This window comes from Penicillium angulare (genome assembly GCF_028827245.1).
Source record: "Penicillium angulare strain IBT 27051 chromosome Unknown utg000001l_segment0_segment0, whole genome shotgun sequence".
Taxonomy (NCBI): domain Eukaryota; kingdom Fungi; phylum Ascomycota; class Eurotiomycetes; order Eurotiales; family Aspergillaceae; genus Penicillium; species Penicillium angulare.
This window is the reverse complement of record NW_026623160.1, coordinates 4,305,286-4,326,835: the sequence shown is the minus strand read 5'-3', so window position 1 is coordinate 4,326,835 and position 21,550 is coordinate 4,305,286. Positions and strand designations below refer to the sequence as shown.

The 21,550-nt window shown below is 48.8% G+C and overlaps 4 protein-coding genes across 4 annotated transcripts; 3 read left to right on the top strand and 1 right to left on the bottom strand.

Moving 5' to 3' along the window:
- Positions 1 to 440: 440 nt before the first annotated feature.
- Positions 441 to 1,781, top strand: N7478_001448 (serine hydrolase domain-containing protein; the record flags this gene model as incomplete). Its single annotated transcript, XM_056917663.1, has 3 exons — positions 441 to 965; positions 1,012 to 1,309; positions 1,363 to 1,781. The coding sequence occupies 3 exons, from the start codon at positions 441 to 443 to the stop codon at positions 1,779 to 1,781; spliced, it is 1,242 nt and encodes a 413-aa protein (XP_056785543.1).
- A 702-nt stretch (positions 1,782 to 2,483) lies between these two features.
- On the top strand, positions 2,484 to 4,817 carry N7478_001447 (uncharacterized protein; the record flags this gene model as incomplete). The annotated part of the gene is made up of 1 exon (XM_056917662.1): positions 2,484 to 4,817. One exon carries the CDS (start codon positions 2,484 to 2,486, stop codon positions 4,815 to 4,817), a length of 2,334 nt encoding a protein of 777 aa, XP_056785542.1.
- A 2,246-nt stretch (positions 4,818 to 7,063) lies between these two features.
- Positions 7,064 to 8,800, top strand: N7478_001446 (MFS transporter; the record flags this gene model as incomplete). Its single annotated transcript, XM_056917661.1, has 3 exons — positions 7,064 to 7,447; positions 7,539 to 8,114; positions 8,186 to 8,800. 3 exons carry the CDS (start codon positions 7,064 to 7,066, stop codon positions 8,798 to 8,800), a joined length of 1,575 nt encoding a protein of 524 aa, XP_056785541.1.
- A 6,944-nt stretch (positions 8,801 to 15,744) lies between these two features.
- N7478_001445 (uncharacterized protein) lies at positions 15,745 to 17,437 on the bottom strand (the record flags this gene model as incomplete). The annotated part of the gene is made up of 4 exons (XM_056917660.1): positions 15,745 to 16,185; positions 16,426 to 16,791; positions 16,842 to 17,350; positions 17,401 to 17,437. The coding sequence occupies 4 exons, from the start codon at positions 17,435 to 17,437 to the stop codon at positions 15,745 to 15,747; spliced, it is 1,353 nt and encodes a 450-aa protein (XP_056785540.1).
- Between the last annotated feature and the right edge of the window lie 4,113 nt (positions 17,438 to 21,550).

Here is a 21,550-nt window from a genome sequence, read left to right as displayed (position 1 = left end):
GATCCGTCCATTGGACGCGATCTTTCTAGATACGTCCGGTCCCGCCCTCATGCACCACGTCATTGGGTTTCCCGCGTTCCCCAGATTCCATGTCGTCATTTATGGTGCTGTAGCTGCCGCTGATTGGATTCCGTCAGCCGCTACTTGCGGAGCCGGATGTAACAACCTCCCGCCGAGTCCGCAATCCGCAGCGGATCCGCAAAGTGCGACTCCGCAGTCGTATGCAGCCGCAGAATCCGGGGTGATTCTCAAAGACGCCAGAGGTAGACTGGCTTGTTGGAGGAGTTATGTTCAACGGGCTGTTTGACCCTACCGTTAAATAAGCCACGCTTGCAGTCCTCGGGTACCTCGGTATAACTTTGGAAGGTAGATTAACCCCATATACTCAGAACCCACAATTTCCCGCGCAATCTCCCTTATTTCCTGGTACAGCCTTCAACATGTCCCTCAATGCGCAAGCAACTTCGCATATACGCAACATAATAGACAAAGCCTGCGAAGATCAAAAGTTCGGTATTCCCGGGACCGCAGTCGTGGTCGTTGGCAAAGATGGCAACGAACTATTCGCTCATTCTGCCGGTAAACGAGGCACGGGATCCAAAGATACCATGACTTTAGATAACATCTTCTGGATCGCATCTTGTACAAAGATGTTGGTGGGTATCGCCTGCATGCAACTTGTTGAGCAGGACATTCTCAAGCTGGACGATGGGGCGCAGACCGAGCGTTTGTGCCCTGAATTGAAGAATCTCAAGGTTTTGCGGCCAGATGGAAGTTTTGAGGAGAAGAAGCGTGCAATTACATTGCGCATGCTGCTGTCCCATACTGCCGGATTTGGCTATACCTTTTTCAATGAGAGACTGAGACAGTGGTCATATCCGGTTGGCGTGGATGAGTTCTCTGGACGGATTGAAGATATAAAGCTGCCTTTGCTTTTCCAGCCCGGCGAAGGTTGGGAATACGGCGTAGGTACCATATCAGGGCCATGAAGCGCATCGCTAACGCAAACAGGTTGGTATCGACTGGGCGGGAATCGCACTGGAGCGCGCAACTGGACTGACGCTCAACGCCTATCTCCAGAAACATGTCTTCCTGCCCCTTGGGATCAAGGATATGTCTATGATTCCGAACCACGACATGCGCCGGAGGCTGGCGTATATGAACAGTAGAAATCCAGACGGTACTCTGAGAGCCCGAGACCATCTTCATCGAGCGCCTCTGGTCGTGGATCCGGAGAATACGGCTGAAGTTGCCAGGGTGTTTAACAGCGGTGGCGCAGGCATGTTTGCCAAGCCGCAAGAATACTGCAGTGAGTAGTCCGAAAACCCTGGTGAGATTTCATCCATTGATTTGTTTCCGCAGAGGTCCTAGCTGTGCTGTTAAATGACGGAACATGTCCTAAGACGGGCAGTAAGTTACTTCTCAAAGAAACCGTCGATGAAATGTTTTCCAACCAAATCCCTCAATTCCCTAACTACAGCCGCCCGGGCATCCCAGCTGCAAAACCGGACCTAACAAACCCCATTCCTGAGCTGTATCCAGTTTCTGGGGATCCGCCACAGGGTTGGGGCCTCACCTTTATGCTGAGCAACGGTGGCGTGACAGGGCGGTCGAATGGCACAGTGCACTGGGCTGGGCTGCCGAATTTGTGGTGGTGGGCGGATAGGGAGAAGGGCGTTGCGGGGATTGTTTGTACGCAGATTCTGCCGTTTGCGGACGCCGAGGTGCTTGGTCTATGGGGAGCAGTCGAGGCCGAGATATATAAAGCGCTTGCTCAGTGAGTTTGAATGTGAGAGAATGTACCTAGATACTTAGCCAGTTGTCACGTATCGATGCTTTGGCATCAACTTCGAGATCCCCGTGATCGCTCTTCCGTAGCTCTTTTATCCGAGCTAGAATCCGTATCAGCAATGAGCCTCAAAAAGCACATCTTGTCCGTACTTTACGCACCTGAAATTCGTCGCGGTCTATGACAAATGCTACATGCGACTCGTACGCCTTGGCACGTACCTGTAATCAGCATACGTCCGAGCCCAATCATGGCCAATCATCGTCGGACAAGCAACATACTAGACTCGCCGCAGGGAAATGCGGGGAATCTGGGGTCGAGTGTATAAGGATCTCCCGATACCCCGCCTTTTGACGCCATCTAACTTGCCACTGACCCCACTAGCTTGACTTCATATTATTCACATAAAACGTCTCAATTTCTCACATTATAGCCTGGAAAACAAGAAAAGAGAAAGATTTAAAAGTAAAAAGAGTCAATAACATCGGTCGGCATGCCTGTCCAGAAACACGCTACGGCAGTTGCACAAGGATCCAGAGCCAGGCGTCAGAACCACTCTTGCGACCAGTGCAGGAAATCCAAGCGAGCATGCGATGCACTGTGTTTAGATCTGACCCGACGAGCAACACTTAGCAGCATCGATCGCCAGCAATCACCATGCTCCTACTGCGCCAGAACAAAGAAGCGCTGTACCATGGAATGGGCCCGGTCGCAGGCTCAGTCGGCGCTGAATTTATCTTACCAACAACCCCAATATGAGAACTTGAGTCAAGGTCTTCTCTTCCCATGGAATGTTGATGAACTCCACGTCGAAACTGAATCTGGAATATGGGATGATCAGTTCGAACCAAATCCCACGCAGGAGCTTACGGCCTGGGAGCTGGCCAACGTCGATCTGTCCGAGCCATTTTTAGACTATGATTCGATGCCGCCCAGTTTCATATTCAACCATAATGAGGTCCCTCAAGAGGAGATGCAGGCAGATATGCCTGACGCATTGACTTCTGCACGACCTCTGACTGATTTTCTGCCGTTTGACTTCCCCAGTGCCTCAGACATCTCTACCCAGCAACCCTCAGACTTCGAACTCGACCCGATATGCCATCAGACGTGGCCCGCCTCCCAGGCTTCCCAGGCGCCACAGACGTGCAGCAGCCTCCAATCCACCTCATTCAAAAGCCCCCGGCGGCTGAGTGGTTCCGTTTGGAAGTCCTCCGACAGACAATCCTCCAGTTGGAACAGCCCCAAGAGCTCGCTCTCCCAATTTTCCATCGACCAACAAATGATCACCACATCCAACTACCACCTGACTTCAGCAAACCTGCTTCAAATCTACCACGACGTACTAGAGCACAACCTCTCGTGTTGGTTGACCGAGATGACCTGCCCCTACCAACCAGGGTCGCGACATACCATGCACGTCATGCCGGAATGGGGTTCATCATGGTCCAACAGGATATACCAGCGCACGATTAACCTCGACCGCGTCGCACAGTCTTGCAAGCTTCTGCAGCTGTCACGGTCCGAGGACCAGGCCGCGTCCAAGGCCCTCCACCTTGCCATCATGGCATTTGCTACGCAGTGGGCGCAGGGCAGTCATCGGCACCGCGAGAAATATCCCACCGGGACTCTCCACCATGGCGAGGACGGAATTTCACATGGCATCTTCGACGAGTTCGACCGCATTCTCCAGCAACACTTTTGGGATCAGGCGCAGCGCGCACTGCAACAAGTCGCCGCTCTAGAGTCGTACAGAGTGGCTTGTGCCGAGCTGATCTTCGGCTTGACACAAAGGCCATGGAATTCCCACAACCAGTCTCCTGGACATGCGATGGGGGCACAAGGCCGCCAGTTCACCACGGACTCGGTCTTGTCACAGGTGCGTGACATAATACGCAAGGAAGGGCCACCAATATACATGGAGAGCGCAGCTCGAAAAATGCACGCACTGAAGTATCGCTGCGACGCGCTCGAAAAGGGCCTTGGCAAGCAGTGTGACAGTCAAGAGAAGGGCGCTCACGGCATTGCAGCCATGAGTTCCGAGGATCGAGGGACGATCAGCCTGCTCTACTGGCTGGCCATTATGTTTGACACCATTTCCTCGTCCATGAACGAACGGCCCGTCGTGGTACTGGATGAGGACTGCGAACACGAAACGCAAAAAGAGAACCAGGAAGCTGCGAATATGAACAACTCTCTTGCACGAAGCCGGTGGGATCTCGACCTTTTCATGCAAGGAAGCATCGACGAGATGCATCAAACACACTGGCCCTGCTCATACGAGACCGCTGCCGAGGACGTCATCAAGTCAGCGCCGGTTAAAGTTCTACTCTTCCGGCACCTGTCGTATCTACAAAACGCCGTTCGCAAGAGCGCCCATGGAGAGCAGATTGAAGACATCATCCACAGCACGACGTCGCTGTATCAATACTGGAATAAGACGCACGGTGCCTTCTTTGACGAACTCGTGCAGAACTACAGTGCGGTTCCGCAGCGCATACGGGGCTGGTTTGTCTGCATCTCTGCGCACTGGCACCTCGCTGCCCTGATGCTTGCGGATCTACTGGAATTCGTTGACGAGAATGCCTTGGGTATGGAAGATGCGGCTTGCAGCCGTATGACCAGCCAAATAGCTAGGGGAATTAGAAAGCATAGTGCCAGGGAGCTATCAGATCTAGCAAGAGTCGCTACACCGCCAACCAGAGATTCCAACCTGGGTGTGCCGCAGATGCCGGACTTTCATCACGCTATCAACGAGGGGACGCTCCTGACCGAGCCATGGACGATGATTCTAATCAGGGCGTTTACCAAAGCTTGCATAGTCTTTTTAGGTGGAGCACATGAGTCCTTGCGCTACGCTGGGTCTATTATCGGATATAACAGTGGTAATTTTGAGCGGAATATGGGGCAGGCTGAGGATTGTATGAAGGGGCTGTGGCTGCTGGGTAAAAAGTCGGATATGGCACGGAAGATTGCTGAGACACTTTCACTTGCGTTGGCAAAATTGCGGAATGAGTGTGTTGTATAGGGTATATATCCAGATCTGCTTTTGTAATGATAGGGGGGAAGGGCACTTATTTATACTTCTCGATCAGCTCGCTTACTCGTAGTTTTTGTGACACTGGGCTACCCACTTTTTGCGTCTTATAACTAGGCTCAAATAGCTCCGTCATACCAAGTGTTTCACTAGTCCTAGGATATTCTCGGTGAAGGTTACCACGGAAAGTTTGGAGGATGTATTTAAGGAAGCTATACTGCACTTTACAGTATCGAAGCATCAGCTTGCAAATTCAGTCTCCAAAAATCTATTACTACGCCAATGAGCTTAATATGTGATTTTATTATTGCGGTTTGCTGTTAGCGAGAACTGCGAGATTTGATTCCTCTTAATGCTCCTTTCCCTTCACTAGAATAGCCACTTCCATAGATAGCTCACCAGTCTCGACCAAGTCGTTATTTAGAATGGCTGTTCAAACCCTTTGGAAATGGGTTGCCGAATTACTCAACTGTTCTTCCACTGTTCTTTCACTGTTCTTTCACTGTTCTTTCACTGTTCCTTATCGCATTCCAAGACCTCTAGTGTATATAAGCGAATCAAGCAAGGTTTCAAAACTAATGCGTATCACCAAGTTCATGCGAGTGAAGTGACAGGAAGAAAATCTCCCGGATCCGCCGCCAGACCGCTCTATTCCACCGCACATTAGCATCAACATTTACGACTGTCAACATCACCAACCGTCAACACAACAACCAACAATACAACGACGGTCCACATCCACTCAGCATCGTCACTCACCATCAACGTCAATTTTCCAATTCGCACCAAGAGTCTCCTTCCAAGGTCATCAAAACACTGTCTGTCCCTCACAACCCGGTAAGATCGATTTGCTACTACAACCCTCAAATCTCTGTTCTACCTTCACCGAATCACAATAATCTACGACTGCTATCATGGCCTATGAATGAGGGCCTCGATAAGAATAATGGAAGCCGTCGGAGCACACCTTCAATAACAATCGTATACGTAGACGTGAATTTATTGTGAACCACGGTTTCGATGCAGGTTGACTAACTACACTTCAGCTATCGAACCCTCCAATTCTCCTCGATAACAACAATAACAAGGTACGTTCACCAACTGTTTGACCACTAACCGTGACCAGTTAGCAACGCGTAACACTTCGCATTCCTTTATTCCTTTTGGGATCCTAGAGAGTATCGTCTTATTACACGCTGTAGTCCAACTTTGTTTGCGGATATCGTCGTAACCGGTCGCGTTTAATTACTCGAAATTGCACGCTTATCACCCTTGGTCAAGGCCTTCGGTCGGCCGTCGCGGCGTAAACGTTCTTGTTCGACGGTATATCGGTAGACGCTAAAAATCCATCTTAGCGTAAGAGTCCTAATTCGTGTTCCGTAGTAATTTTGCCTCGGAAGTTAAGGAGTGAGTTCCGTATTTCTACGCCTATTAAATCTATTTGGCGTAGAGGGGTTCGTGGAACCATGGTTAGGAGTTAAAGAAGGTAAGTCTTTTCACGCGTCGCGTTGAGATCCACTGTCGCACGGAGACTTGTTTCTGGGCACTGTACCAAGAACGGCCTAAACCGACACATTGTTGGTACTATTAGACTTAGTGGTACCACATGTCCTAAGCCTAACAAACGGCAGCTAAGCAAGCATATAGGCCCACATTGTCCTGGTGATGCTAAATCTAGCACCAAAGAGAGAGAAACAAGGGGAGACGAGCAGCGGCTCGTTGACAGAAAGAGATTAGTTAGCCAGTCTCAGCCTATTTTAGGCCTGGAACAGGCTCCGCCGCTTCCGTCATCGAGTCAGATTGGATCGCCAAGGCCTCAAGTATCCGAGGAGAAACGCAGAGAAATAACTAGGCGGTTGCATGGTGCAACAACTATACATGAAGATGTATTAATCTAAGAAATTATTGTTGTGGGCTGGTGCACCAGCTGCGACCGTGGAGAGCAGTGGGGCACTAAGGCACTAGTATGGGCATAAAAATCCCATGACTCAGATCTAGGCCGGATGCATGACTATGCTTATCTTAATGCATATGTCGGCCGGAGACTAGCTTGCTCGGTTCATGAATGAAGCGCATTCAGGTTCCCTTTCTGCCTTTCATTTCCTTCGAAGTTATAATTATCCCAGCTTTTCCTTGGCTTGTCCATCCACTTTTATTTTCCTCCACTCCGATTTTTTCACTCCCACACGGCAAATTCCCTGCCTATACACATAATTCTCTAATATTCTTCCTCCACCATGGACCCACCCAATCCGAAACAGTCGGACTCAAACTTCTCTACCCTCAACGAAGTCGACGGCGTTACTGAGCAAACCCCTGATCTCGAAAAGCAAGCAACAGAGCAAGCCACCGAGGCACCGGTCCCAGCCACGAAATTTCCCGAAACAGACCTCGACCAGGGCATCGTCGGCTGGGACGGCCAAGATGACCCAAGCAACCCCCAGAATTTTACCAACAGCAAGAAATGGGCCTTGCTTGCCCTCATCAGCGCCATGACCCTCATCTCACCCCTCGCCTCGAGCATGTTCTCCCCAGCAATTCCCTACATGGCAGCCGACTTTGGCGAAGCAAATGAGACAATCCTGTCTTTCAGTGTCAGCATCTATCTCCTCGGATATACAGTAGGCCGCAACCATACCAACCAACATGTTTCCATTCATGCAATAATAAAAGACAATCCAGTGCCATATCTAACTAATTCCTGCAATAAAGTTCGGCCCCCTCTTCCTAGCCCCCCTGAGTGAAATCTACGGCCGCCGCATCGTCCTCAGCGCCGCAAACTGGTTCTTCGTCGTCTGGCAAATCGGCTGCGCCCTGGCACAAAACATCGGAACCCTCATCATCTGCCGTCTCTTTGCCGGGATTGGCGGTTCGGGTTGTATCACTCTCGGAGCCGGCGTCATCGCCGACATGTTTCCCCGCGAGAAGCGCGGTACAGCAACATCCATCTGGGCCTTGGGACCCCTGCTTGGTCCCGTAATTGGTCCCATTGCCGGTGGGTTCATGGGCGAGACTGTTGGCTGGCGCTGGGTTTTCTGGCTGTTGCTTATTGCCGGTGGTGCGTTTTCCACTGGGGTGGAGGTTTTCAATAAGGAGACCTATGCCGTTGTTCTTATCCGCTGGAAGACGGAGAAGTTGGGCAAGGAGCTTGGTCGGACGGATTTGACGAGTGCTTATGATACGGATAAGGAGCCGGCATCTGTTAAAGATGTTCTTGGGAAGAGTCTCAAGAGGCCTTTTATCCTGTTTTTCACGTCGCCCATTGTCTTCCTTCTGGCTACCTACATGGTGAGTTTGAGCTCGCAGCTTGATATGAATCAAGTGTCTTTTTTTTCATGGTTTACTAACGATCCCTCTAGTCCCTGGTCTACGGTCTTCTGTACCTCTTCTTCACCACCATCTCCGACGTCTTCACCAGCGTATACGGCTTTTCGGTTGGACTTTCAGGACTGGCCTACCTAGGCATCGGACTCGGCTTCCTAGGCGGCGTCACCGTCAACGCGACGACAAACGACCGCATCGTTGGGAAGCTCACAGCACGGAACAACGGGAAATTCGAACCCGAAATGCGCCTCCCAATGATGATTTTCTTCTCTTGCGTCCTGCCAGTCAGCTTCTTCTGGTATGGCTGGACCGCCGACAAGCACGTCTTCTGGATTGTGCCCATCATCGGAATGTTCCCCTTCGGATTTGGCATGATGGGTGTGTACATGCCGATCCAGACTTACATCATCGACTGTTACCCGGCGTATGCGGCGTCCGCGAACGCTACGCTGACGGCATCCCGGTCGCTTGTTGGTGCGTTGCTACCCCTGGCTGGTCCGAGGATGTTTGATGTCCTTGGGCTCGGCTGGGGCAACTCGTTGCTCGGCTTTGTGGCGTTGGCGTTTGTTCCGCTGCCCATTGTGTTTACGAAGTGGGGCAAGATCATTAGGGAGAGATGGCCCGTTAGCCTTGATGACAAGAAGGCTTGAGCTGCTGCGATTTGACAAGTTTCTATTAGTCCTGTCTTCTTTAATCAGGTCATTGTCCTTTTATGAACGGTATAGAAACATTGCATATAGTCTGCATTAATAGATAATCAAAAGTCATTTCGATCAGTTCTATACAACCTCAAAAACGAGAGTCGCCATATCAATCCCCGCTACGAGATCCGGATATCGCGCAATAAACTACGGCGTAAGCCCCCGCCCACTCTCTCATAAACGTCTCATAAAATGTCTTCTTAAACTGCAACTCATTTCGCGCATTCCGCTCCAGAACTCTAGAATTCGCTCGCCCCCTGGCCACCAAATCTTCACACAACAAGCAAACATCCCGAACAAATCATCGTGATCGGTACAATACAGAAGCCACCGCTGAATCAAGTTAGGCCGCAGCTTCGGCCACCGCAAGAAACCCAATACTATCGGATGCGATCGATCTCTTGTCTGGCCACCCGCATTCGAGGTCGAAGAACCTGCCAACTAGTGTTTAGTCAGCACATAACGCTCAAGGTTCGGCATCCCTTAATCGTTCTTTAGCTGGTAAATAGCATGCTTGTGGGTTGTGCTCCGTCGGGGACAAGTTTTCTCTCTCAGGATGACTTGCGGCCAATCCCGACCTGGAGATCCTCGGAGACATCACTCGATGTTTCAATCAATTGGCCATGATGAGCAGGCGATTAGCATCGACAGCATGTGAAATCTTGCCTTACGACAAGCGGCTCACCACCAGCGAGTTTTCCGTATCCTTTCCGCGAAACGAATCCTGTCCGCTGAGCGACCTATACCTAGCGTGCTCAGCTGGGCAATCCTCTCTACGCCAGTCTTTCTTCGCTCCCCCGACACGTCTTGTTCGCCCATTGCCCGTCAGCTATACGGTCCGTTCAATGGCAATGAATATCCACGGCATCGGATCCTGGTACCTTCGTTTTGTCAAAAGATCAGCATGCGACGGCTATCGGAACAAGAGATACACGCAACGGGTTAAAGAGGTCCGAGGCTGGTACAAAGGCAGGCAAGGGTTCAGACAAAAGATTGGACGGTGCAATCAGCGTGTTCGACTTATGCACCCCTGCGCCGACTATCGGTGTACCAAGCACAAGAAGTGTGGCCTCCGATAGGATAATTTAGACCGTTCGAGGTGCGACCATTCGAGGTGCCGTGGATATGTGCCTGACGAGATTTGGCATTCTTCCGAGTCATCTGGGTATAATGGTCAAGACGCTGCGTATCTTTTTCCCTGCTGTCTCAATCAAAATTCGTGCCGTCTCTAGAAATATCGAGCGGATTCTAGTCGTGCTAGAGCAGCATCAAGAGGAAAAAAGAGCAAAATTTCAATCCTTTGGTGATGCTGCCACCTCATATTAGTGCATCTTGTGTTGTGTTCAGAGGTATTAATTTGATTGTTCAGAGGGAAACATCAGACTATATATATACGAGACAAACAAGTTGATTTCCAATCAACTTGATTCTTCGTATAGATACCTCGGGATTAATTCCGATGGTTTGGCTTGGTTCCTGATCTGCACCAGCCTTATATCACAACATTCCCCCTCAGGATCGCTTTGTTGGCAGAGCGATACTGGAATTGTGCAGAGCAGTTAGGCCTCGGTAAAACCACTCAAAAAACCTTCGTGGGAAAATAAGATGGAAAGAGCGCCTATGCTGTTATGTATGTAGCCTTTGAGTTTCTGAGGCGTCAATTCCTAAGAGACTACAAAACTTGGCAAAGAACGTTGGCCCCAATGGCTTAGTGAGACTTTCTGCGGCCTGTTCCTCAGTTGGAATATATTGAAGCCTAATCTTACCTGTATCTAGGACGGCTCGCTAATAGTGAAATTTTACATTAAAATGCTTTGTTCGTTTATAGAATTTAGGATTGTAAGAAAGTATAATGGCGGACTGGTTGTTAGCTATGATGTTAGTAATCGGAGACCGGTATAGCTGCGTTTCGGCTAGAAAGGTACGGAGCCACTATAGATGTAGAATGGTATTATATTATTCGATATATTCAGCATGTATTGTAGACGTGGCCACTTCCCCCTATCTCTTGGACGACTAGGAAACTGGTGCGCCTGCAAGCTGGAATATATAGCCAGATGTTAAGTATACACTATTAGTGACAACAGAGCCCCTGAAGTCGGCGTCTGTATACATAATTAACTGTCTACTGCGGTAGGTAATACGATAAGACTGTGTAGCTTAGATGTAGTAAAGTAATCGCTGTGGAGTAACTTAATAGTAAGATTACGGCTGAGACGTAAAGCGACTTAATATATCTAGTATAAACACAATATCCGGTCGCGTGCTAACTATTAGATACATCAACGAATCGATGGTAGTTATATAATGAGCTTTTGCTTCCTCGTCCAGAAGTACCTTATCTGGACGATGATTCAGGGTTTGTTTAGGATTTATTAGTATAGACTTCGGCTGACAAGTCTCTATATTAAAGTTAGAGAGTATCTTCTAGATGTACTAGTGTTAGTAAATAGATACAAACCTATCGATGTAATAGTCGAACTGGATCCCGAGGAATAAACGCGGGGTGCCCAGGTCATTTAATTGGAACTCTGCTTGCAATGCTTATTGCAAGCAGAGTTCACGTAAGCGTACGTATGGGCTATACAACTAGTCTGCACGAATCAGGCAGGATCGCTCAACTCGATCCAGCACTCAGAAACAAAAAAAACGCTCTGGCAATTGGATCCATGATTTACTAGTCCATACACGATTCGTTCCGATTCGACACTTTTCTTCGGCATCGACTTTCTTCGACAGTAACCTCCCGGGATCTGTATCAGCAGAAAATTTATGCAGGGTCGAATCAGAAGCGTCCGATAGAGGGCCAAAACTTGATGTCTGAGCGATGCCCTCGCTCTCTTCGCTTGGGTTCTTTCAGCTTGTCACTAACGGGAATGGGTGTTTCGGATGGGCTGGGCGGAGCCACGGTGCAGAATCCAGAATCAAGTCAAGACGTGCTCAATGACATGGACCGGAGGGCTAACTGGGCGCATCCTATCATAGACGGGGAATTATCTATCATCAAGACCTATCAGAGATTTTATGTGTATTTTCAATCGAAAAGCAAACCGCGCGGTTTCCACTCTTTGAGCGCGGCCCATCTGAGCAACGCGATTTCGTGACCAGGGTAGTAAACTGGCTAGCTATAGTAGGCCTCGTTGAACCGGCTTTAATGCTAATGCCCAGGATCAAAGTGTCTTTCCCTCGTCAGGATAGGAGCTGGCGGACTTTCCCAGAGCGCCCTGTGCTGATACACCGACAGCTCTGTCTTGATAGCTGCTCATGATGTGGGGATCAAAATAAATCCTTGCTCGCGAGGTGATTGGTACAATGTGGACACTACACAAGAAAAGGAGTCGAGTTCCCAGCATAAAAGTGTAATGTCCAGCTTGAAACGCCATTTCTTCGATCGCCCAAACTAGTGCGGGTTGGCCCTGAGACATGAAGGCAGAGAGAGCTGCGCTGGATAGTGGGTCCATGACGGTCCGCGGAGGAATTGATTGGATGTCTTGGCGCCGACTCGTGTTCTGCTGGCCAAGGGCCTCCGTCACCACTCGATACCCGACATCCTCTGACCGATGAAACCGCGTCGCATTTGATCTCTGTCCAAACGTGGTGCTGACCAGGAAGATGAATACCCTTGATTGGTCAAATACACCGTCATGAAACGTGGAACATCGCCCGATCTATGCGACTCTCAGAGTGATGGTGAGGAGCGGCCGTCCAAAGTACCCCGGCGAGATAGCTTGAGCACGAATCCAGAACCTTTGCAGAGGAAGCACGACCGTAGGAATTCATCACAGCCGCCTTCTCCCTCCTCGCCAGATCACCCTGGAAAAGTGAGCAGCGTGTCTGGATTGACGACGTTCCAGTAGCTAACTGCATAGGAATCCAATCCTCCAGAACACCGAACTACGACGCCAATCTCGCTCACGCATACGCCCACCCCGCTTGAAGACCAAATATACCAGTGGATACCAGCGCCGGAGGTTGCTGTCGTCGAAGAAATGAGTGAACCAGCATCCAAGCGATCCCGATCGCGCTCGATCTCTACCGACCGCGGACGCGCTCGGTCTGTCTCCTCGGAAAACAGCGAAAGCAGCTCGGTTCGTGACACTCGGTCATACGCCTACCGAGCTGTGAACTATGTGACCATACTGGAGACCAAAGGTTGCTTCATGCAGCCGTCCCAAGCCGGCCCGATGCCCGAGGACATCGCGCTCTGTGAGCGTCTTCTTCATCAGCCGATCGCCACTCCCCAGGGCACCCTATTCGATGACGAGTATATTGACAGATTCCATTACGCGCTGCGGAACCGGTCTGAAGCGCGTGTCCTGGTAGACCTGCATCCCCTGATCATGCCGTCCGCGGAAAATCAGTTCATCAGGGGCACGCAGGGCCTGAGAGACGTCATAGATGGATACAATGATCCATGGCTGAAGACTGAGCCGATCTATGGTCCAAAGCCGCAGCCTGACCATGCACGTGGATTGAAGTGGTCAGTGTTCACTGAGAGCCAGCGGCGCAAGCTCGGCATCAGACCCGACGAAAAATCGCCGTATACGGCGCGCGAGGACATGTACTTTCCTTACCTGACCGCTGAAATCAAATGTGGAAACCAAGCGCTGGAGCTCGCGGACCGGCAAAACATGCACAGCATGTGCATCGCGCTGCGAGCCGTGGTCTCGCTGTGCCAAGCGGCTGGGTGCACAGAAGAAGTGCATCGGCGGATTCTGGGATTTTCGATCTCTCATGAACTCGATGGCTTTCGCATATACGGCTACTATCCTGAGTTTGAGGAAGATAAAGTCTCATTCTACCGGTGGCCCATTGCACAACCCAACGTCTGGACCCCAGAAGATCGATGGACATGCTATCAATTCGTGGAAAATGTGGACCGTGAGTTCCTGCGCATTCATACCGATCGATTGATGCACGTCCTTGGCAGAGTGCCTGATCCAGAAGACGATACCTCAGGAATCGACGTCGATGAAGTCGAGTCACAGCTGTCCATCATTGGATCGCAGGAACGCCCAGGATATCGTAGGGCCGCATCCTCACAGAGCCGTGGACTGCAACCTGAGCTGCGAATGATGGTCCAAACACTGCAGCAACAGCTGGCAGAACAGAAGGCAAAGGAGGAGAAACGGGAAGCAGATCGGAAGCAACGAGAAGAGAAACGGGACGCAGAACAGAAGGCGCGGGAAGCCGAGCAGAAGGCGCGGGAAGCCGAGCAGAAGGCGCGGGAAGAGAAACTCCTTGCTCAATTGGAAGAGCAATTTTCTCGTGAGAAGCAACGAGAACAGAAACGGGACGCAGAACAGAAGGCGCGGGAAGAGAAATTCCTTGCTCAGTTGGAACTACTACAAGGGAGACTTCTCGCCCGCTTAGAGGAGAAAGACGACTTCAAATGAGCGTTCTACTTTCGGTATACCTGAATTCTTTTAGAAGCGCTTTAGCTTGTATCTACTCTGGTATCTAGACAATCTCGGTCCTTGAAATCAACGCAGCTAGGAGGGCATCATAAGCACTGTCCAACATGACGCTGCATATGTTGTGTAACCTAATTGCCCTTGCGTCTACAAGCCAATGAAGTTGAACTGTGAGAGACCCGCGCAGATGTCCAGGCCACAGAGGACTGCACAATAGGTGTTGAGGGTGCGCTTAGGCTGGACGAAGAGGAGCCGTGGGTTTGGGCAAGGATCCGCGCAGTTGTAGTAGTCGATGTCCCATTGCGGTCAGCGTGCCCAGCAGAACTGTCGCCATCCCAAAGCGCAGCAAATATTTGACCAATGGCATCTGGAGCGCACAAACTGGGTCCATCGGTCCAACCCAGAAGGCGATTGGCGACGTCAGAAACATAGCAATGAGTGGCACCGCCCTGGCCCAGGTTGCCGCTAGAAGCCACCGCGCCGGAGTTGTAAGCACGCGCAGCCTTGTAATATGAAGTCACATCTGCTGTGCCGCCCTCTTGAGCTATCAGTGCCTTGAGGCCAGGCCCGGCTGGGGTGCCTTCAACGCCAAGCAGGATCATCTCTACACCAATTGATAATATGTCGAAGATAATATACGTCGCCAACTTCTCCCTTCGTATCAATTGACATATTCGAAGCATGAACCAGTTCTTACGCCCAACCAGTAGACCCAGCTAAGGCCCTTCATCCGCTCCATGTTTCGAGTTTCTGAACGACCATGCACTAAGACCTCACCACGGTACGTGTTCCTGAAGTGTTACATTTCCAGCGATTCTTGCGCCACTTTGAGATTCAAGAAAAACAATATGGCATCTGATTTGCCAGGCACACTTCAAATTCAACCATCAAGCTTTGGGAACAGCCTACTCCAGTCTGAAAGGTGATCAATCAGGGCTGCGTCTCCGGGAATCGGGCCAAAAGGTATTGTGATATATGGACCTGGCGGTGCGAATACATACCAAAGTGCTAGATAAAAGTTTATCAAGCGTCAGGCTCTCAATCATTACTGCGAAGGCCCACAGCTGACGATCCCAAGAGAAACCTAACAACCGAACCACGACTTCTTTACTGAGCTGCGTTCTCGCCCCCTCATCCACGCACATCCCGCCGTCATCTTTTAGGGAAAATGAGAGTTGGCAGTAGGACAACGGGCTAGTACAGACGACCGAGTCAAATTTATATGGGAAACAAGTAGGGTCCTCTCAGGTTACTCAATTTTGACCAGCATTGGTATTGAGCAGTGATTGCAAATGATAACTTTGAGATATCACGACGTTTTATATACTGTTCTGCGGCAGATACGACCCGGTAATGTTGGACTGCAACACTGTTCATATATTTGCATTCTTGAAAGATGAGGATCTTCAGATTGAGTTCAATAATCTCCGGTAACGATCGCGGCCAGTAAATGCTTGTAGATACCGGCATGCCAAGTCTTCAAGAAATAACGCTTCTCCCACCGTCTTCAGTCAGTCTGCTTCGGATCTTCACTTCCAGATACCCAGGTCCTAATTTCTTACTTAAATCTTCCATGCCGCTTCTTGTTGGGATGCTGATCACAGCACCAGGGGAGAAAAGCAAAGCCTCACCCACGCGAAGACGGACTATCTTTTCAAACAATGACATTTCATGCGCACTTGACTCCCTGCAAATTCCCTCACCCATAGAGACGCCCGCTATGTGTTTCTTCAAAGAATGAAGCCAATCCGGGGATGAGAAACGATGTACAATGGTGACAGAGCAAAGGCCAAGGAGAGCGGTCGATATAGTCGGCTCTTGTGTGGAGATCACAATGCGGATCCCAAGATGTCGCTGCAGTCTCACGGTGGAGAGGAGAGTTTCGGTGAAAGATCGTGCTTCAACAGAATTGTCCATGTACTAATATTCTTTAGAAGGATGACCTGGCATGTGAGAGATAATACCGACTTTGTGAGCCTCATCAAGCGCGACTATGCGACCAACTTCTGTGGTTTGTTCTAGGAAGATTCCGAAACATATATTGAAAAGGGAACAGGCTGTATCGGAAGAAATGCACGGACAGGAAAGGTCAACTATGGTCAGTTGACTTGGCTGATATTCTTAGTCGATCGTGAACTAAAAGTATAAGTAGTGACTTACTTGTGGCATCCAATCAGAGCCCCATCTTTCCGCTTTGAGCGTCTTTCCAGTGGTCGGAAAGACTTGCTGTGAGGGCATGAAACTCTCCAAAGTATCAAGACGTTGCTTCAATGGCTCAAGTTGGCCCGTGGTCAGTCCAGAATCAAGAATTCTGCCCTTAAACCCGGAATAATCAAAACCTGACCCAAGATTTTGCTGTTCGAGTCGCATTTCCCGAAGAATCCTCTGGACAGTGTGCATATACAATGGAAGAGGGCCATTGTCTTGACCAACAGCCATTAGATCTAGCATACGCTTGGTGTTTAGATCGGACTGGTCTATTTGTAAAGCTTCCACTTTGATGCTTTTGAATCGCGAGTATGTTCCCTGAAAAACTCAGCAACAGCCACGACACAAGACTCTAGAAAATTAGTCACCTGTATGGTTCGAAGATTTGTAGGAGCACAAAGAATTCTGACCTTAATGTCGGGGTTTGAAGCAAGAAAGGCCGCTTCACAAGGAGAACCGTTAACGTCAGAAATGAAAGTATCATAGTGGAATACAACGGCTGTGAGAGGCTTTGGAAGTCTTCCCGCTTTTGAAGAGATCAGAGAGCCTTCCAAAATACATGACAGTGTATGACTTTTTCCTGAGCCTTGAGAACCACATATAAAAGTGCTGGAAGGAGACGAAACGTTAAAAAACAGTCTCGGGTCGTTCCCCCAAGCTTTACCGTCTTCATAAATCTTAGGATCTAAGCCATTTGCTTCAGTAACCCCAGCTAGTAATGCATACTGTGAAGCCGCTTCAGTGCGATTTGACACAGATGAACTTTGGCAAGTACCAAGCAAGTGGCTCGTGAATACCGGCGCAAGCGATGCTTCTTCTAGTTGCTCTGAATGGTCATCAATACGCAAAAGACTAAGATGGTATGCTAATTCACATTCTTGGGTAGAGTGTCAGCAGTGTTTCTAAGATGGTGAGAGGGTCAAGTACCATCGGGGCAGGCCTTGCACACAGATATCTTGGGCATCTTCGAGGGAACTTGAAATGATGGAAAAATGTATCATGTATCGGCTTCAGTGGGCATTCTAATGACTTAAATAAGGCTATGAACACCCCTGGTCACTTTCGTCTTTGAATGCACGGCCGAGGACTTGTCACGGTTAAAAGACGGCTGCGTACTTGATTGGTACCTTCGGCATTCCACTGTAAGTACAGTGTTGATAGCGGAGTGGAGAGAGGGCTGATAAAGAACACTCAAGGATGGCTGCCCTAGAAATTCTTTTCCTGATTGAGACTGTGCGACAATAGGTAGGTGAAAGAGCCCCTTTCGGCAGAATTTGGGCAATTCATCCTGTTTCAGGCGCTATTGCAGATGTAAGGAGCTAAGGCATTGTGACTTAACGACTAATTGTTCTTTTCACCGACTTTACGTTGTGAGATAAAGGCCAGCAACGTGTCTGGTGCATGGAAGGAGCCAACCATTACTCAATCTTCCTAGACGCCTCGTATCTACTGCGGCTGAATTTGCAGTTCTCCGATCCCATTGAAACATCCCCTTATCTCTTAATGCTTTTTCCGATGAATTTTTGAAATTCGACGATACTTGAATTCTTGGTATTCCATAATGCTTGCTCAACCCGGTACTTAAGATATAAGAGAAGGTCAGGGTGATTGTACTAATAGTAGTGTTGTAGTTTAATGGCTATTAATTTTTCTTATTATCCAAAGGGGAAGTATGAGGCTATCTGATAAGAAGAAAACGAACAAGAAGAAGTTGATGGAAAATCAACTTGGATCTTCGTTCTCATCACCGGTTCCGATGTAAGCTCAGCCTTTAAGTACGCTTATGTCAAATCAACTCCCCCGGTCATCTGCTTATCCTTGACCCGCTTGTTTTTGTTGATTCTGCCTTGCTAGCAAAGCTGAGATGGCCACCCACCAATAACCGAGGAAAATTTCAGATCGCACCGGACCTTGATTTCAAGCGATGTCTGCTAGACTACTACGCTCAGACTCCCTTTTCAAAAATCTCTGTGCTAATTTTTTTTTTTTCAAAAAAAAAGGATTCGACGCACGCTCAGTCGCCCAATATGCAGTACAGCCTGATGGCTGCTGCCTTGGATTATGCCGAGCCATGCATGACGAATAAGCTCCAGCCTTCCAGAGCAGTCGACACGCCTTGGTCAATAGACTTGAGCAGCAAGCTTTTAATCCAGGATCTGCCTTGTATATTGCAGCTAGGGGCAGCCTCACTGATAGAGTCAGGTTTTGACAATTCAGCCTCCCAGTCTTCTTCTTTGGTTAACGCTAAGATCGATGCTTTTCCCTAAAGTGATAGTCTGCCTACGTAGTAGTAGTTAGGTCATGGAAATATTTCCATCCGTCCCTTTATTTCAACAAGCATATTCTGTACCGCTTTGAATCACCGAGCCTAGACTACTCCTCGAATATGGCATCCTATATACCGGTCACGATTACAGGAGCAACCACGCCTTTCATATCCTGCTTGCAGCTACCGACAGCTTCTGCGGCTTGTCGTGCCAGGACTCCATAGCGCGAGCAGTCCTTGCACCGCTAGACTCTGCGGCCGGACTGCTTTTGGGGTTGGCCCTCCTCCCCTATTTTGAGTTAATTGACAAACTGGATTCCGCTGCACACTTCAAGCATCATGCGATCGGTTCCGAATCTGGAGTTTCCGATCCGGACGGACTGGAGGCAGATCAAGAAGCCGACGAGGATAGCACCTTATCCTCTTCAGATACAGTGGTGGAGAACTCCTGATGAGATTTATAACATGGAGCATACGAGGGTTTACCATCCGCGCGAGGACTTGCGACAACCTAGAGATGTGCGAGATCTTGAAACGACAGCCAGGAACTACTTGTTCGAAGGCTCTTTTTTCACTCTCACAGTATGCGGATCGTGGTTAAGTTATTGCTATAACTTTATTCCATAGCCTGTGCCCGGTTTGCGACCATGTTTCAGTGCCGATGGGGCTAAGTGGGATCGCTGTCGCCAAAGAGTTGTTTTGACACAACCCCATCAAATACTGCTTGGCTGAACAAGAAATAAACTCCAGCGCTCTTGATCCGGGGTCGCCATAACGAACATGTTGCTGTGGACCAGACTGAGGTCGCAAGAATCAGGGGCGATACACCAAAACGCTGTCGCAGACTCCACTTGGTCTCTTTTGGTTCAGCCCCACAATCGAAGTGAAACATATGGGCAACTAATGTGCCCCACGATACTGTGTTCGCAACTAGGAACTAGGAATCAGGACGGTTTAGTATTTCGCATTAAGATTAGTCTTGCACCTTAGCCTTACATAAAAGATATTAGGCTCTAGATGAACAATACAAATACTTCGACGACTCTGCTCGTTCAAACAGGCGAACTTTTACATATAACGAAGAAAATGCATTTTTCGGCCGGTCTCGTTTTCACCAGTACCTATGCAGGCATCGCACATGGCGGTGTTCTCCAGATAGAAGACTTTTCTGGCGAATGCGTCGTGTGGTCTAGTGATAACCATGCATGCACAGGATACTCTGCATCTTTTGGCCAGCTCGATGGAAATGATTGCTCAAGTTAGCGACAAATACGCATCCGGTCCTGACAGCGTTGACGAATTAATAGAGCTGAGCGAGGTAATTGATGGTACCCACAAAACATTTTCTGTACTCAACGTGGGAGCCTGCGATACCGCATGGAATCACGTGAACCAGAATGGTCTTGTCACGTTCTTCAATCAGGCTGGGGACGAGGCCGAATGCACTTTGAACGATTGTCTTAGTGTTGGCAGCTGGTGTAGTGCGACTGACATTGAGGTCACTTCCACAAGCATTTCTCTGTCATACTCTACAAAAGCCACTAGCCCTGCTAATAGCCCTGCCACCAGCTCTGTCACCAGCTCTGCTACGAGTTTTTGTTAGATTTCCTCGGCCTCGCTCGTCTATGTTTGTTCCGCGGATTGAAAATCCGATGCACATTCGGAACTCCAATAGCTGGAAATCCGTGTCTTATGTTTGGATTTCTCATTTTTTCTGTTCTTGACCTTTTTGTATTGAGTCTGTTAGTTTCGTATTGTATCGAATGAAATTTTGCTTTGCGATTTCAGATTAAGGATTATTCATAAATACTAGTTCTATGGCCAACGATGCATGGCTTGGTCAGACGTAATCAGGAAGTAAAATGGATTCTGGCCAATATCAAAGTGCAATTTGGCTACTGTATTCGTCGATTCTGAGCGCGATATATGCCATCGTATAGTTTTGCTTGTGAACAAATTGATCCTTTTTGTTGATACGAAAGGTCTGAATACGACGAAGCCTAACATTCCACATTCCTACTTAATAAGAGGCAACCGTACTCGTAATCAGACTACAGTTTCATCTTGATAGTAAAGCAACACCAAAATATCATATTGTATCTAACTTAGATCGGTATTTGACTTACATTCAAGCAGTCTATCTTTCAACTTCCTCTTTCTAAGAAAGCAGATATGTATTGGAATCAATTGATAGATACATTTTTGAAAAGATGGATATAGACTTTGTTATCCTTCATTGATTCATTCAACAATTGGCATTCGTCACAAGAAAGCCAGTAATCCCACTGCGACCGCGCCCATGAAGTATTCCACTTGAAATAGGTCTGATCCCTCTTCTTCGGCACCACACGTAGTTGATCATCGCCCGAGAAACATCCACTTTCAGCTCTACAAACCTTGCATAGAGTATAGATATTGATTCGTCTCTTTGCTGGGAGGAAAAATGACAAAGTGCCGGCTAGACGCGATAATGGATCGTATGGACATATGATGATATTGTATCGCTGATAGTCACTTTCCAGACAGGAGACACATGACCAAGTAATAGTACCCTTCATTTTTGGGATAAGGCTCTGGAGAAGCTTTCAATGGGATGATTCACTTGATAATACGCATCCGCCTTAGGAGTCGAGTAGTCGAAGTAGCCAGCGGTCAGTTATAGCAGTATGTGGGAAAAGAAAGTGCCTGCACTAGCAATCATTCGAAGAATTCTTGTCGATAATGCCGATCGTTTTAAATGGATTTCCGCTTACTCAATTACAAAAAGCAGATAGTGGATCGCCAATCACGTCACGCCAGACAGCACCACGA